The 13,613-nt window shown below is 35.1% G+C and overlaps 1 protein-coding gene across 12 annotated transcripts in view; it reads right to left on the bottom strand.

The window, feature by feature from the left end:
- ERC1 (ELKS/RAB6-interacting/CAST family member 1) overlaps nt 1–13,613 on the bottom strand; it is a 339,530-nt gene that overhangs the window by 306,872 nt on the left and 19,045 nt on the right. For all 12 annotated transcript variants that reach the window (XM_031939566.1, XM_031939573.1, XM_031939569.1 and 9 more), the window contains exon 2: nt 4,707–5,535. In XM_031939566.1, the coding sequence (XP_031795426.1) occupies nt 4,707–5,375 (669 nt within the window). In that variant the 5' untranslated portion in view covers nt 5,376–5,535. The remainder of the gene's footprint in view (nt 1–4,706; nt 5,536–13,613) is intronic.

Below are 13,613 nucleotides of genomic sequence, written 5' to 3'. Positions count from 1 at the left end.
ACAGTGTGTAATGAGGAACTAAGATACACAAAAATATACAAATGTTATGAAATCAATTTTTTAAAAAACAAGCAAGAAGCTAGCCCATTAGCTCATGAGAGAGTAGTTATGGATGTACGCACATATGCTCACACCCTTTCACCTATAATTCCTGTGGTACAAGGAAATTTCCCTACCAATTCATATTGTTAAATATTCTTTAAATTAGAGTGTCACAGGTAGCTAGGTGACCCAATGGTTAGAGCACCAGCCCTGAAGTCAGGAGGACCTGAGTTCAAATCTGGCCTCAGACACTTAACACTTCCTGGCTGTGTGACCCTGGGCAAGTCCCTTAATCCCAACTGCCTCAGCAAAAAACAAACAAACAAGCAAACAAATAAATCAGAATATGACTAAGGATATTGCAAAATTAACTACCTTGCCTAAGGTTAATTCACAACTAGTACGTGTCAGAAGCAGACCCTGAACCATAGGTCTTCCTAACTCCACTACCTTAATACATTATGCCACACCTCACCTATCCATGTGTATTTGTATATTTATGTAAATGAATGTGTTTGTGTATATATATGCATGAATTTATAACCTCAGCATCACTCTTGCTGCCTCTCTACATATCCAATCAGTTGCAAAATCTTGTTGAATATACTTTGCAATCTCTCACATTCAATCCATTCTCTCTACTGTCTGCTACGTGCTTAATTTAGGTCCTCATGTTTTACCTACATCATTGCAACAGTCTCCTAATTGGTATCCCTGACTTAAGTCTTTCCTGACTCCAGGCCAGCCCACATGGAGCTTGCTTCTCCTTAAGCAAGATCTGATATACTCAACTACTCAATTCCTCAATTCAAGTCATTGGCTCTGTATGGCCTCCAGGATAAAATACAAATAATTCTGATTAGCTTTTTATTTTCTTTTTTTTTTAAATAACTTTTATTGACAGAACCCATGCCAGGGTAATTTTTTACAACATTATCCCTTGCACTCACTTCTGTTCCAATTTTTTCCCTCCCTCCCTCCACCCCCTTCCCAAGATGGCAAGCAGTCCTATACATGTTAAATAGGTCACGGTATATCCTAGATACAATATATGTGTGCAGAACCAAACAGTTCTCTTGTTGCACAGGGAGAATTGGATTCAGAAGGTATAAAACACCTGGGAAGAAAAACAAAAATGCAAGCAGTTTACATTCATTTCCCAGTGTTCTTTCTTTGGGTGTAGCTGCTTCTGTCCATCCTTGATCAATTTTAACTGAGTCAGATCTCTCTCTCTCTCTTTTTTTTTTTTTTTTTTTTTTTTATTTAATAGCCTTTTATTTACAGGTTATATGCATGGGTAACTTTACAGCATTAACAATTGCCAAACCTCTTGTTCCAATTTTTCACCTCTTACCCCCCCCCTCCCCCAGATGGCAGGATGACCAGTAGATGTTAAATACATTAAAATATAAATTAGATACACAATAAGTATACATGACCAAACCGTTATTTTGCTGTACAAAAAGAATCAGACTCTGAAATATTGTACAATTAGCTTGTGAAGGAAATCAAAAATGCAGGTGGGCATAAATATAGGGATTGGGAATTCAATGTAAAGGTTTTTAGTCATCACCCAGAGTTCTTTCTCTGGGCGTAGCTGGTTCAGTTCATTACAGTCAGATCTCTTTGTTGAAGAAATCCACTTCTACTCTGATTAGTTTTTAAATCTTTTCAAACCTGCCACAAATCTCTTTCCAGCCTTATTACACATCTCTCCCCTTCTGCCACTGTTTTCCAGTCAAATCAGTTTTTCTTCTTTTCCTCACCCATAATACTCCATTTCCTGTTCCATTCCTTTGCTTGTCACTCCTCACCCCTAGTCCTTTAATGTATTTCCTTTTCCTCCTCGCCTAAAGTTTCCCAGATGCCTCTTTCTACAAGATACAGCTCAAATATCTACTTCTACATAGTTTTTCATGATTTTCTCATCATCTTCCTCCATGTACATACATAAATATCTTTATTTATTTGTGTTTATTCTATATATAAATGTTAACAGAATGAGCCTTAAGAATATTGTTTCATTTTTTAAAATCTGTATCACCCATATCCAGTATAATGACTAGTACATGGTACAAAAAAAGGCACATAATAAATTTTTGTTCATTTATAAGTGTATAAGGTAAAAGCAAAGTACCATAGTGGATGAAAGCTGATATGGGACTCAAAAGACCTAGGTTCAAGTGCCACCTTTGATATATACTGCCTGTAATCTCTAATACCTCAGGCATCTCTCAGTCTACAAGTAACAGAGAAAATACTGATCAGCATTAGTAGAGAAAATTCCTCAAACTCCTTACAACCATAAATTTACAAGAAATTAAAATATTTATGGACATAAATTTACACAACTATCTAGTATTACAAGGCACCCCTGTAATTGTTGTTCACTTGAGTCTGATTCTTGTTCACTTGAGTCTGATTCTTCATGACTCCATCTGAGGTTTTCTTGGCAAAGATGATGGAATGGTTTGCCATTTTCTTCTCCAGTATAATATGAAAATAGAGATTAAGTGACTTGTCCAGGGTCACAAAGCTAGTGTGTGAGGCCAGATGAGAACTCAGTTCTTCCTTACTCCAGGATCAGTGTTCTCTCCAATGACCCACCTATCTACACTGTATTACTAAGCTAATACTAAACTATTAAAGCTTAAAGCTACATTAAGACTTTTAGAATGCCATACACACACACCCACAATAGTATATCTAGATATTGGAAGTATCCTGTGCCTTTTCAGACAAATAGGTGCAGAAAATAGAGCTTTGGACCTAAAGTCACAAAGGCCTGAAATCAAATCTGGTCTCAGACTCTTCATAGCTCTGTGATCATGGGCAAGTCTCTTAGCTCCTGTTTACCTGGTTTTTTCATTTGTATAATGGAGATAATTTTAGCAATGCCCAACATAAAGGGTTGTTGTGAGTTTCAAATGAGGTTATAATTGTAAAGCATTTAGCTCAATGCCTGGCACATAGCAAGTGCTATATAAATGCTAGGTATCATCATCATCATTAAAACAAAAATATATACATATAGCAGAAGCAGATTCTACATTCTTTAGAGTAACAGGGTAATAAATTATCATTTCATTTTTTCATAATATCAATCAAATTTTTGCCATATTGATTTTATGGCTCAAAATTTTAACATTAATATACAGAAAATACAGAAAATGTTTTATGCTTCAGGAGTATGGGCTATGGGCTTTGGTACTTTGCTTTCATCAGCTAATTTTACATAAAGGTAAATTACATTTTCCTTGTCATGGACTTTCTCAAAAATTTATTTTTTTTGGAAATGGCATTCCAAAGCCCCAGTAAAATCTTCAAGAGAAGGTCAGTAGGTTTGAGGACAAACTGATCTAGAAAATTACTATAGCAAATTATATTAAATGTAATTTTGTTTAAAATAGAAATTGTTTTTTCTCAAAAGCCCATGACTTTAAAATTATCACATCAGAGTTATTTAATTATTGAACACACATAGTATTTATGATGGTGAATAAAGCTAACCACCACAATTATAAATTATGTTTAATAATATATGCATTATACGTACAGAAAGCAAAACTACTATAATACTTATTCTTTTCCTTCTTAGCAACATGACAAGATGCAGCTGAAGTTTCAAACAAATGATTTAAGCAATCAATACAGACGTTATCTAAAAATGAAGTGATCAATTTAAATGCACTCATAATATCAAAAGTAAGCCAAATGTTAAAAAAAAAAAAAAAACCCTCACAAATACACTGAGACTCACAAATTCAAAAACTGCTCCCAGAAACTCTTTTAAAAAGAAGTTATATTTTAGATTTCTATCGATTAAACCCAAAAGTATCTATTCACACTTTGAATGTTATAAAACATCTTCAAGGAGAGATAAATGATAGAATAATGAATGAAGCATAACTTAACTTACGTGAAAGCATAGGCAAGCACTAAATGAACAGCTTATGAAATTGATAATATCTCATCATCCCAATATTTAGCTAATTTTTTAAAATATAAGTTAAAAGTTTTTAAATTTTTCTCTTTTTTGAACTTTAAGGAAAGAAACAAGAAACAAGCTGCCTAATCATCTTTAATATCAAACTCTATTAATGTCATAAAATAAAACAAACATTTGATTGATAATTTATAGCTGATACTCAAATATTGAAATTTAAAAATTAAATTTTCAATGCATTGTCATCGATGTTATATTATTGTTCAATAGAGAACAGCTCGAAGCATTGCACTCAGTTTTAAAGGAAAAGACAGTGCTATAATTCTGGACATTTGTGAAAACAGAAGATAACTTTATGTGCTCTCAAATGCTCTAAGCAATGGATGGTACAGCTTGTGATGTAGTATATTCTCCCTAAGACTGGGAAAATACAACATGCTGAAAGGAGAGAGTCAGAGGCAGTTCTAAAAATCAAATTGAAACAAAATAAGCAGAAAAATGACAAAGTAGATTAAACAAATGGGAAAAAAGCAGGACAGAGAAAATTAAACAATTAGGGAAAAAATAAAGAAATGGAAGTAGGCAAAAAACAAAAACAAAAAACCCTCAACTAAAGAGGACATGAAAGATAGGGACAATTAGGAGAATAAAATGTGATTCCATTTCATATATATATATGTAAATTCAGTGCATACAAATAAATAAAAATATAACTAACCTGGTTTTCTTCTTGTACCACTCTATATTGTTCCTTCCAAACAGTGATTTTGGAAGCTTCATCTTTTCTCAGAGCTCGTTCCTTCTTCAACTCTGGGCTCCAAAAGGTCTTGATGCTATTCATTGAAGAGCTCAATTTACTCTCCTTCACTTCTACATCCTTACGTAACAGATCATTTTCCCGCAACACTTCCTTCAATTGTGTCTGTAGATCCATAATTGTGTTATCCCTTGCTTGACGCAATGAATGAGGTACAGTGGATGCCATACTCACAGGAGGGAGGTGATGTTCTCCAAATGCTATGGTGTCACTAGAAACCCCACTGCTAGCAATATTGGGGCTACTGCCCATAGCAGTCATTCTAACACCATATGGCAGCCGACCTCCAGAACGGCCAAGTGTCATGGTACTTTTAGGAGTATCTGGACCCATATTTTCATGGTCACTTAAGTACATAGGCCCTGATGTCGCATAGGCAGCATTTAAAGACTGGATATTTTCCATTGAAAGAGTTTTACCACTGCCACCTCCAGTACTACTTCCAGAACTCCCTCCTGTGCTGTTGGTTCGACGGTGACCCAAACGAGGTGAACGAGGAAGCCTCGGTGAACGCCCAGGACTCTGACTGCTCGGTTCAACTTTACCAACCGAACGCGCACTCCCATACATGGCTGCACAAAGAACGGTGATGTCAAGGCAGGTTTAAATGGGAAAGTACAGAACTGGATGAGATTTTTCTATGCTTGAATCTGCTTAAGGCTAATAAGAATTAGTAGAGTCCCAGTTGTCCATTCTTGAAGTCATGTGCTCATGATGTTGAAAATCATATCTGCAATAAAAGGAACACACAAATAGTTGTAAATAGACTTTTCTTTAAGAAACCTTTTACTTCTACCAAATGGAAGGGAAAAATTCCCAATTCCCAGTTCCTCTAGCTATCCAAATACCAATCAAAAACATATTTTCTTTTCAAAGGAGTCAATATGCAATATTCCAAAAAGCTCTCTGACTATAAGGGAGACCTCTTGTATTTTGTAAGATTTAAGCTCCTCCTTTCTAGGAATGCCACCTGAAAAAATTCCCATCACTGTCTTTGGAAAATATCATGCTGAAAACTTTTATCCCTCATGTTATACACCCAGAGGTCCAACAAATATTAAAATGTACCAGGGAAACGTTTAGCAAAATAAATAAAAGTACAGCATAACAAATAATATTCATTTGTAGTTTTTCTAGGTTGATTTGGAACCCAGAGGTGTCCCTTTCTATTTAACTTGGACTCCACTGCAATAGAAAACTAATTGTTACTGACCAATTTCAGCTGCTTCCACATCAGTAACATGAGAGATGGAAAACCAGATAATCTTAATTGAAGCTCTGTTTTCTTTTTGTAAAAAAACAAAAACAAAACACACAGCTATAACCAGGGTTAAGTGACTTGTCTCTTGACCATGTTTGTCTCAGTTTCCTCAATTGTAAAATAGCTGGAGAAGAAAAAGGCAAACCATTCCATTACCTCTACCAAGAAAAGCCTCATTGATGTCACAAAGAATTCCATGCAATTGAAACAACTGAATAAGTGACTGTGGGACTGGGTCTAGAAATAACCAGAGATCATCCCAATGATTACCTTTTCATGATTAACCTGGTGTCTAGAGTGAGAAACAAATATTTTACATCCTAAACTTTATTGTACAGCAAGACATGGAACACAGCAGTTTACAAAAACGGAAGGGAATGGGGAGGTAAACATGAGTGTGAGCAGGTAGTAAAACTTAGATATAAAGTTGGACCATCTAGTACAACTTGCACAAAATCAATGAAATATGCAGAAGGTCTTTGCCTAGTCTCATCAATTTTCCAATCAAATCTGGGGAGGGGTGAGACAAGAATTGCACAAAAAGCATGGATGGGTTATAATCTAAGACATTTATGAGAACTTCCAAATCAATAAAATTCCAAATCCATTTGAATACTATGAATCCCAAATGGCAGTCCAAGCATTTTTGCCACAAAATATTTTTGAATCAATAATCAACAAGTTGTTGTGAGCCAGAAACTGAGACAATGAATGTTAACCCTTCCATATTTCCACTAACCAAGATTGCTGAAAGAAGGAAACTGGGGTACAGACCTAAAACACAAAATACTGCATCAAGTGGAAGTGATATGGAAGTTAACTGAAGATCCTTTGACCAAGGACTAGAGTTTTGTTGTTATTTTTAACTCTTGCTGAGAGTTCCTGACATTCCAGACACACACACACACACACACACACACACACACAATGAATATAAGATCTGTTTAAAATGTGAGGTACTCTATTGAGGAAAAGAACCAAGAATGATTTGGAAAAAGTCTTAGAGTTGAGCTAAGCAAAAACTTTATTTTACAGATGTAGAAACTGAGGCTCTGAGGTTATATGACTTGCCTAGGTGTACACAGCTAGTAGGTAGCACAACTGAGATCCAACAGATTCTGACTCCAAATACAGCAGTCTTTTCACTAGATAATGCATTAAAAAAAGATGGCAATAGGACTGAGTCTTGAAGGAAATCAGAGAAATATATGACTAGTTTTTAGAATATGGGGCACCATCCTACATATTTTCAGGCAAAGGAATTTTAAGATTCATATTCATTTTGCCACTCAATAGAAAAAGACCTTTGCCAAAAAATAAAATGTTTTCATTATGAAGTTGGCTATCTAGTCTAATATACACAAAGAATCAATTCAATATGCAAAAGGTCTTTCTCTAAATCTTGTTATATGTACAATTCAACAAACATTTCAAGAATACTAAGGCAGCATTTAGGCTGTCCATTTGTAAGCCCAGTATGTGAGCAGGTCAGCCCTCCCTTGTCCATTTGTTGATAACATGATGAAGTTTACTTGGGCCCATCATATCTTTCTCAAAGTACAATTTAGAAATGACACTGTAAAATATCACATTATATTAAAGACAGAGCTGAATCAAATTGATATGCTAAAATATAGCACATAAAAAATTCTATTATGTCTTCATAGCATCAGCTGCACCATTAAAAATTGTGTCTCAAGTTATTTCTTTCTTAGATCAAGAGGCCATGTTCATTTTTGTCATGCAAAAATGAAATTAACTTAGAGCCTGAAAAATCATTAAACAATTTCAAAAATCATATTAGTATTCACAGTAGAACTTTAAATAAATGGAAAAATAAGATTTTGGTGAATAATATGGCTTGCACACAACTACTATGTGACTTTTGCACTTAAATTCTACAAATCCACATAAAAGTACAAGTAAAAGAGACTGGTCATTTCATGCATGTTTAGAACTGCTCTTAATATCTTGATATAAATTTCCAGGGATCTACAAATTTGTAAAAATCTACTCCAAAATTTAACACTTCTTTCTTTAACATAATGCTCCTACATCTTCAAAAACAGAGCCAGTACTATCCATTTCCAGAAAAAGAACTGAAGGAATCTGAATGCAGACCAAAGAATATTTTTTTTCATTTATTCTTTCTCTATTTTTTCATTTAATCACCTTCTTCATAAGGAAGTTCCCAGAAACTTGGGAGGGCAAGTAAGGCTTTCCATTGACCTGTGGCTGGGATCCAGAGTAAGGAGCAATCTGTCCAGCAGGAGTGGATCTGACTCTCTGTACTTACAGGTAACAGTAACAGTAATCAGCCTACAACTGTGTGTCTCTGAGTTGTAGAGGAAACCAGGATGAATTTAAGAGGGGACCTAGGACTCACAATATGACTGCCTGAGCAGTAGTCAAACAGCACAGTTCGCTCAAACAAACTCCAGCAAAACACCAAAATTAGCAGTGGACCAAATAATGATTAAAAAAAAAAAAAAAAAAAAAAAAAAAGAATCCAAGGACAAACTACAGTAATTAATTTCTTCTACCCCTGGAAATGTGTAACTTACATCTGGTATGGACACATGGACACTCAGTGTCCAGAGACTGCAGAAACAGAAGGCTCCCTTGAGAAAGTTCTAGGTGATCAGAAAGTCTGATGGAGACACTGGAAGCCCCCAGCAGCAGGAGTGGGTAGCAGCTTTGAGCAAAAAAGATAGAGAATTAAACATTCTCTTTGAACCCCACAACCTCTCAAACTCCAAAATTGAAATTATAAGCCAAAGATAAAGCAATTTCAACTGTCCCCATGGTTTAGGCAGTGGTATCAAAACCAAAAAACAAACCAACAAACCAGATTCTTGAAAGTCTCATACTGACTTAGAAAATGACAAATTTGTATTGTCTTATGTTTTATTTATTTCACTGAAATTTTTGTAATTTGATTCCACACTAAGGAATCTGTAAGCCCTGAGTTTGGCATCTTTTAACTTAGGGCACATTGATTCCAAAAGATTTTAAAAAACACACCACGATGAACTGATCACTACTCAGTATCTTTTCCTCACCTCCCACAAGCAGTGAGACTGAACTAGCTGACTTGAGGAACCAATACACAAACTTACAACAAAACCCAATCTCACATTCCAGTCCCCCTTCCAGCTCTCGGCTTCAAATTGTGGAAGATTCATCTAATATCAACTAAGACTACAGCAGAGATCTTGGGCAGAACAGAACAGCCAGCCCGCACTGAGGTGGGCTGCAAAAGATCTCAATTCTCTCCTCCTCCTAAAGCCTTAAAAGAACCAAACAAAAGAAATCGAACCCACAACACCAATGCAGCAAAGTTCTGCCCAGCCAGAGAACAGAAGAAATAAGGAAGGTGAGGCAAGGCACCAGGTCAATTCACCACAGTGTGCTTTGGGGATTGGGGAAGGGGAGAAGGGGGAGAAAGACGAAAGGCAATGGCCACTATGCAGCACTCTGCCACGTCTGAGGGAAAGAGCTCACAGCATGCAATTGGTGATACTTTCATCGACCCAAAAGCGACTTGGGGCAGAAAGCTAGTCTGGGGAAGTGGGAATTGCCCAGCATAAGGGAAATCTAACCATCATCAGAAGGATTAAGGAGTAAAAAAGTAAGCAATGGAGGAAAATAAGGGGGAAAAGAGTGAAATTACCTAAGACCACAGGGATAAGAACATTCAAAGACTTTGGAATATAAACAGACAAATCAATAGGAGGAAAATTAACAACAACAAAAAATGTGGCCTCCAACTCTAGTAACATCAAGTCCTGAAAAACAAAAGAAAATGATTCCATATTTGACACAGAAAACCCTGTGGAAGGTGAGAACACGGAACTACAACATGCTGTTCTTATGGGGTTCAAAAGGGAAATGAGAATCATAAGGGCAGAACTGATGGTCTACAGAACAAAAATAATGGGCAGAAAATTAAAAACTAGAATCTATAATGGCAAATCTCACCCCCCCCCAAAAAAAAAAAAAACTAAAGAAAGAACAGTCAACTGGGAATCAAGTAGTGACTGGCAGCAGTGGTATAACATGCCAACATGGGGATAGGACAAGGAACAATCAATCCTGGGATGCCAGGCAGGGCCACAAAGAGCCAGCACTCTGAACCACAAATATCCAGGGCAGTATTAAGCCAGAGAACTGGAGGTCAGTTCAAGAACTCTGAGGACTCAGGGCAAGATACATTAGGACTTGACACACCATCCAAAAGTGTAACAGGTGATGGAAACACAAAAAGTCACAATTCAAGAACTAAAGATGGAGATGAATCAAAGAAAACACCAACTACATTCAACAATTGCTAACTCAACACCATAACAACTGCAAGGAGATTTTTTAAAAAGTATTTTCCACAAGGAAAATCAATTTTTCTGCATGAATATCTAGAAAAGGGTGAAGCAAATGATCTTTTTAAATTAAATAAAAACTCTGGAGGAAATAATTGATAAAAGATTATGTTGCTTGGAAAATTAGGCTTATCCTCAAGAAATGGAATGTTTGAAAGCTAGACTAGACAAAACAGAAATTAATGATATTAAGAAATATAAAAAATTTAAAGAATGGAATTATAAGAAACTGAATATCAAAGAATCAGCGTACTTACTCCCTGATAGTTTAAAAATCCTGCACACCAAAGAAAAACTAGAGAACATTATGAAAGGCAAAATGGACAACTTTGAGTACATTAAATTAAAAACTTTTTGCACAAACAAAACCAATAGAAACAAGATTAAAAGGAAAATACAAAGCTGGGAAAAAAAATTTTATAGCCACTGTTTCTGATAAAGACTCATTTCTAAAATATATAAAGAATGGTGTAAAATTTATAAGAATACATTGTCCAATTGATAATGATCAAATGATATGAACAATTTTCAGATGATGAAGTTAAAGCCATCTATAGTCATATGAAAAGGTGCTCTAAATCACTATTGATTAGAGAAATGCAAATTAAAACAACTCTGAGGTATTACCGTACACCTCTCAGATTGGCTAAGATGACAGGAATAGACAATGATAAATGGTGAAGGGGATGTGGGAAAACCGGAACACTAATGCATTGTTGATGAAGTTGTGAAATTATCCAACAATTCTGGAGAGCAATTTGGAACTATGCCCAAAGGGCTATCAAATTGACCCAGCAATGACGCTACTGGATCTGAATTCCAAGTAAATCATAAAGGAGGGAAAAGGACCAACCTGTGCAAAAACGTTTGTAGCAGCTTTTTTTGTGGAAATGAAGAATTAGAAAATAAGTACATGAAGATAATGGAATTATCTTCATATGATTGTTCAAAATGATAAACAAGCTGATTTTAGAAAGGTCTGGAAAAATTTTACATGAACTAATGTTGAGTGAACAAGCAGAACCAGGAATATATTATATACAATAACAGCAAGAATGTGTGATAATCAACTATGAAAGACCTGGTTCTTCTCAGTGGATCACTGATCCAAGGCAATCTCAATAGACTCTGGATAGAAAATGCCATCTGCATCCAGACTAAGAATAATGGAAATTGAATATAAATCAACATATTCTTTTTTCTGTTTTTTTTTTTCCTCTCTCCCATGTTTTTCCCTTTTGTTCTGATTTTTCTCTTCCAACATCATTCATAAAATAATGTACATTAAAAACAAATTAGTTAATTATTTTTTAAAAAAATTCTGCACACCATATTTCAAGAAATCATAAATTAAAGTGGCCAACTAATATTGTCTTCTGAAAATAATTTGAAAAGGAAAAGTTTTAGGAATATTGTTGCTAAAATCCAGATCTTAAACATCAAAGCAAAAATACTGAAAGGATCCAAAGAGAAACAATTCAAGTATCAAGGAATTGCAGTCAGAATCATATAGAATTTAGTTTCTACTAAAATAAGAGATCTTGGAATACTAGCAAGGATAATACAGCAATACATCACAAGAATCATACACTATGACCAGGTGGGTTTACATCCAAAATACAAAACTGGTTCAATATTAAACTACCCAAAAAAATTTTTATAGAAGTAGAAGAAAATAATAACTAAATTCAGGTGAAAGAATAAAAGGTCAAGAATATAAAGGAAATTAATGAAATAAAAAATGTGAAGGATGGTAGCCTAATCATACTAGATCTCAAACTTATGAAGCAGCATTGACAGAGAAACAGGGTGGTGGATGACTGGAGTAGATTAGGTACACAAGACACAATAGCAAATGATCATAATAATCTAGTATTTGATAAGTCCAAAGACCCCAGATTTAGGGACAATAACTCACTATTTGACAAAAACTGCTAGAAAAAACTAGAAAAAAATATGACAGAAACTAGGTATGGACCAACATTTTATACCATATACCAGTAAATAAGGTCAAAATGGATAAATGACCAACTGAGAGAGAGCATTATAAGATGTAAAATGGACAATTCTGATTATAATAAAATAAAAAGATTTTGCAAAATCAATCCAGCCAAGATTAGAAGGAAAGGAAAAAACTTTAACAATCTACTGTTCAATAAACCCAAAGACCCCAGCTTTTGGGAGAAGAACTCACTGTTTGACAAAAACTGCTGGGAAAATTGGAAATTAGTAAGGCAGAAACTAGGTATTGACCCATACTTAACACCGTACACCAAGATAAGTCAAAATGAGTTCATGACCTAGGCATAAAGAATGAGATTATAAATAAATTAGAAGAACATAGGATAGTTTATCTCTCAGACCTGTGGAGGAGGAAAGAATTTATGACCAAAGAAGAACTAGAGATCATTATTAATCACAAAATAGAAAATTTTAATTATATCAAATTGAAAAGTTTTTGTACAAACAAAACTAATGCAGACAAGATTAGAAGGGAAGCAATAAATTGGAAAAACACTTTTACAGTTAAAGGTTCTGATAAAAGCCTCATTTCTAAAATATATAGAGAGTTGACTCTAATTTATAAGAAATCAAGCATTCTCCAATTGATAATTGGTCAAAGGATACGAACAGACAATTCTCAGATGAATAAATTGAAACTATTTCTAGCCATATGAAAAGGTGCTCCAAGTTATTATTAATCAGAGAAATGCAAATTAAGACAATTCTGAGATAACACTACACACCTTTCAGATTGGCTGGAATGACAGGAAAAAATAATGCGGCATGTTGGAGGGAATGTGGGAAAACTGAGACACTGATACATTGTTGGTGGAATTGTGAATACATCCAGCCATTCTGGAGAGTGATTTGGAACTATGCTCAAAAAGTTATCAAATTGTGCATACCCTCTGATCCAGCAGTGTTACTCCTGGGCTTATATCCCAAAGAGATTTTAAAGAAGGGAAAGGGACCTGTATGTTGCAAGAATGTTTGTGGCAGCCCTCTTTGTAGTGGTCAGAAACTGAAAACAGAGTGGTTGCCCATCAACTGGAGAATGGCTGAATAAATTGTGGTATATGAATATTATGGAATATTATTGTTCTGTAAGAAATTGCCAGCAAGATTAATACAGAGAGTCTTGGAAAGACTTACATGAAACTGATGCTG

This window comes from Sarcophilus harrisii, chromosome 5, assembly GCF_902635505.1.
Source record: "Sarcophilus harrisii chromosome 5, mSarHar1.11, whole genome shotgun sequence".
NCBI classification, from domain to species: domain Eukaryota; kingdom Metazoa; phylum Chordata; class Mammalia; order Dasyuromorphia; family Dasyuridae; genus Sarcophilus; species Sarcophilus harrisii.
The sequence above is the reverse complement of the archived record's forward strand: the minus strand, read 5'-3'. Positions and strand labels throughout refer to the sequence as shown.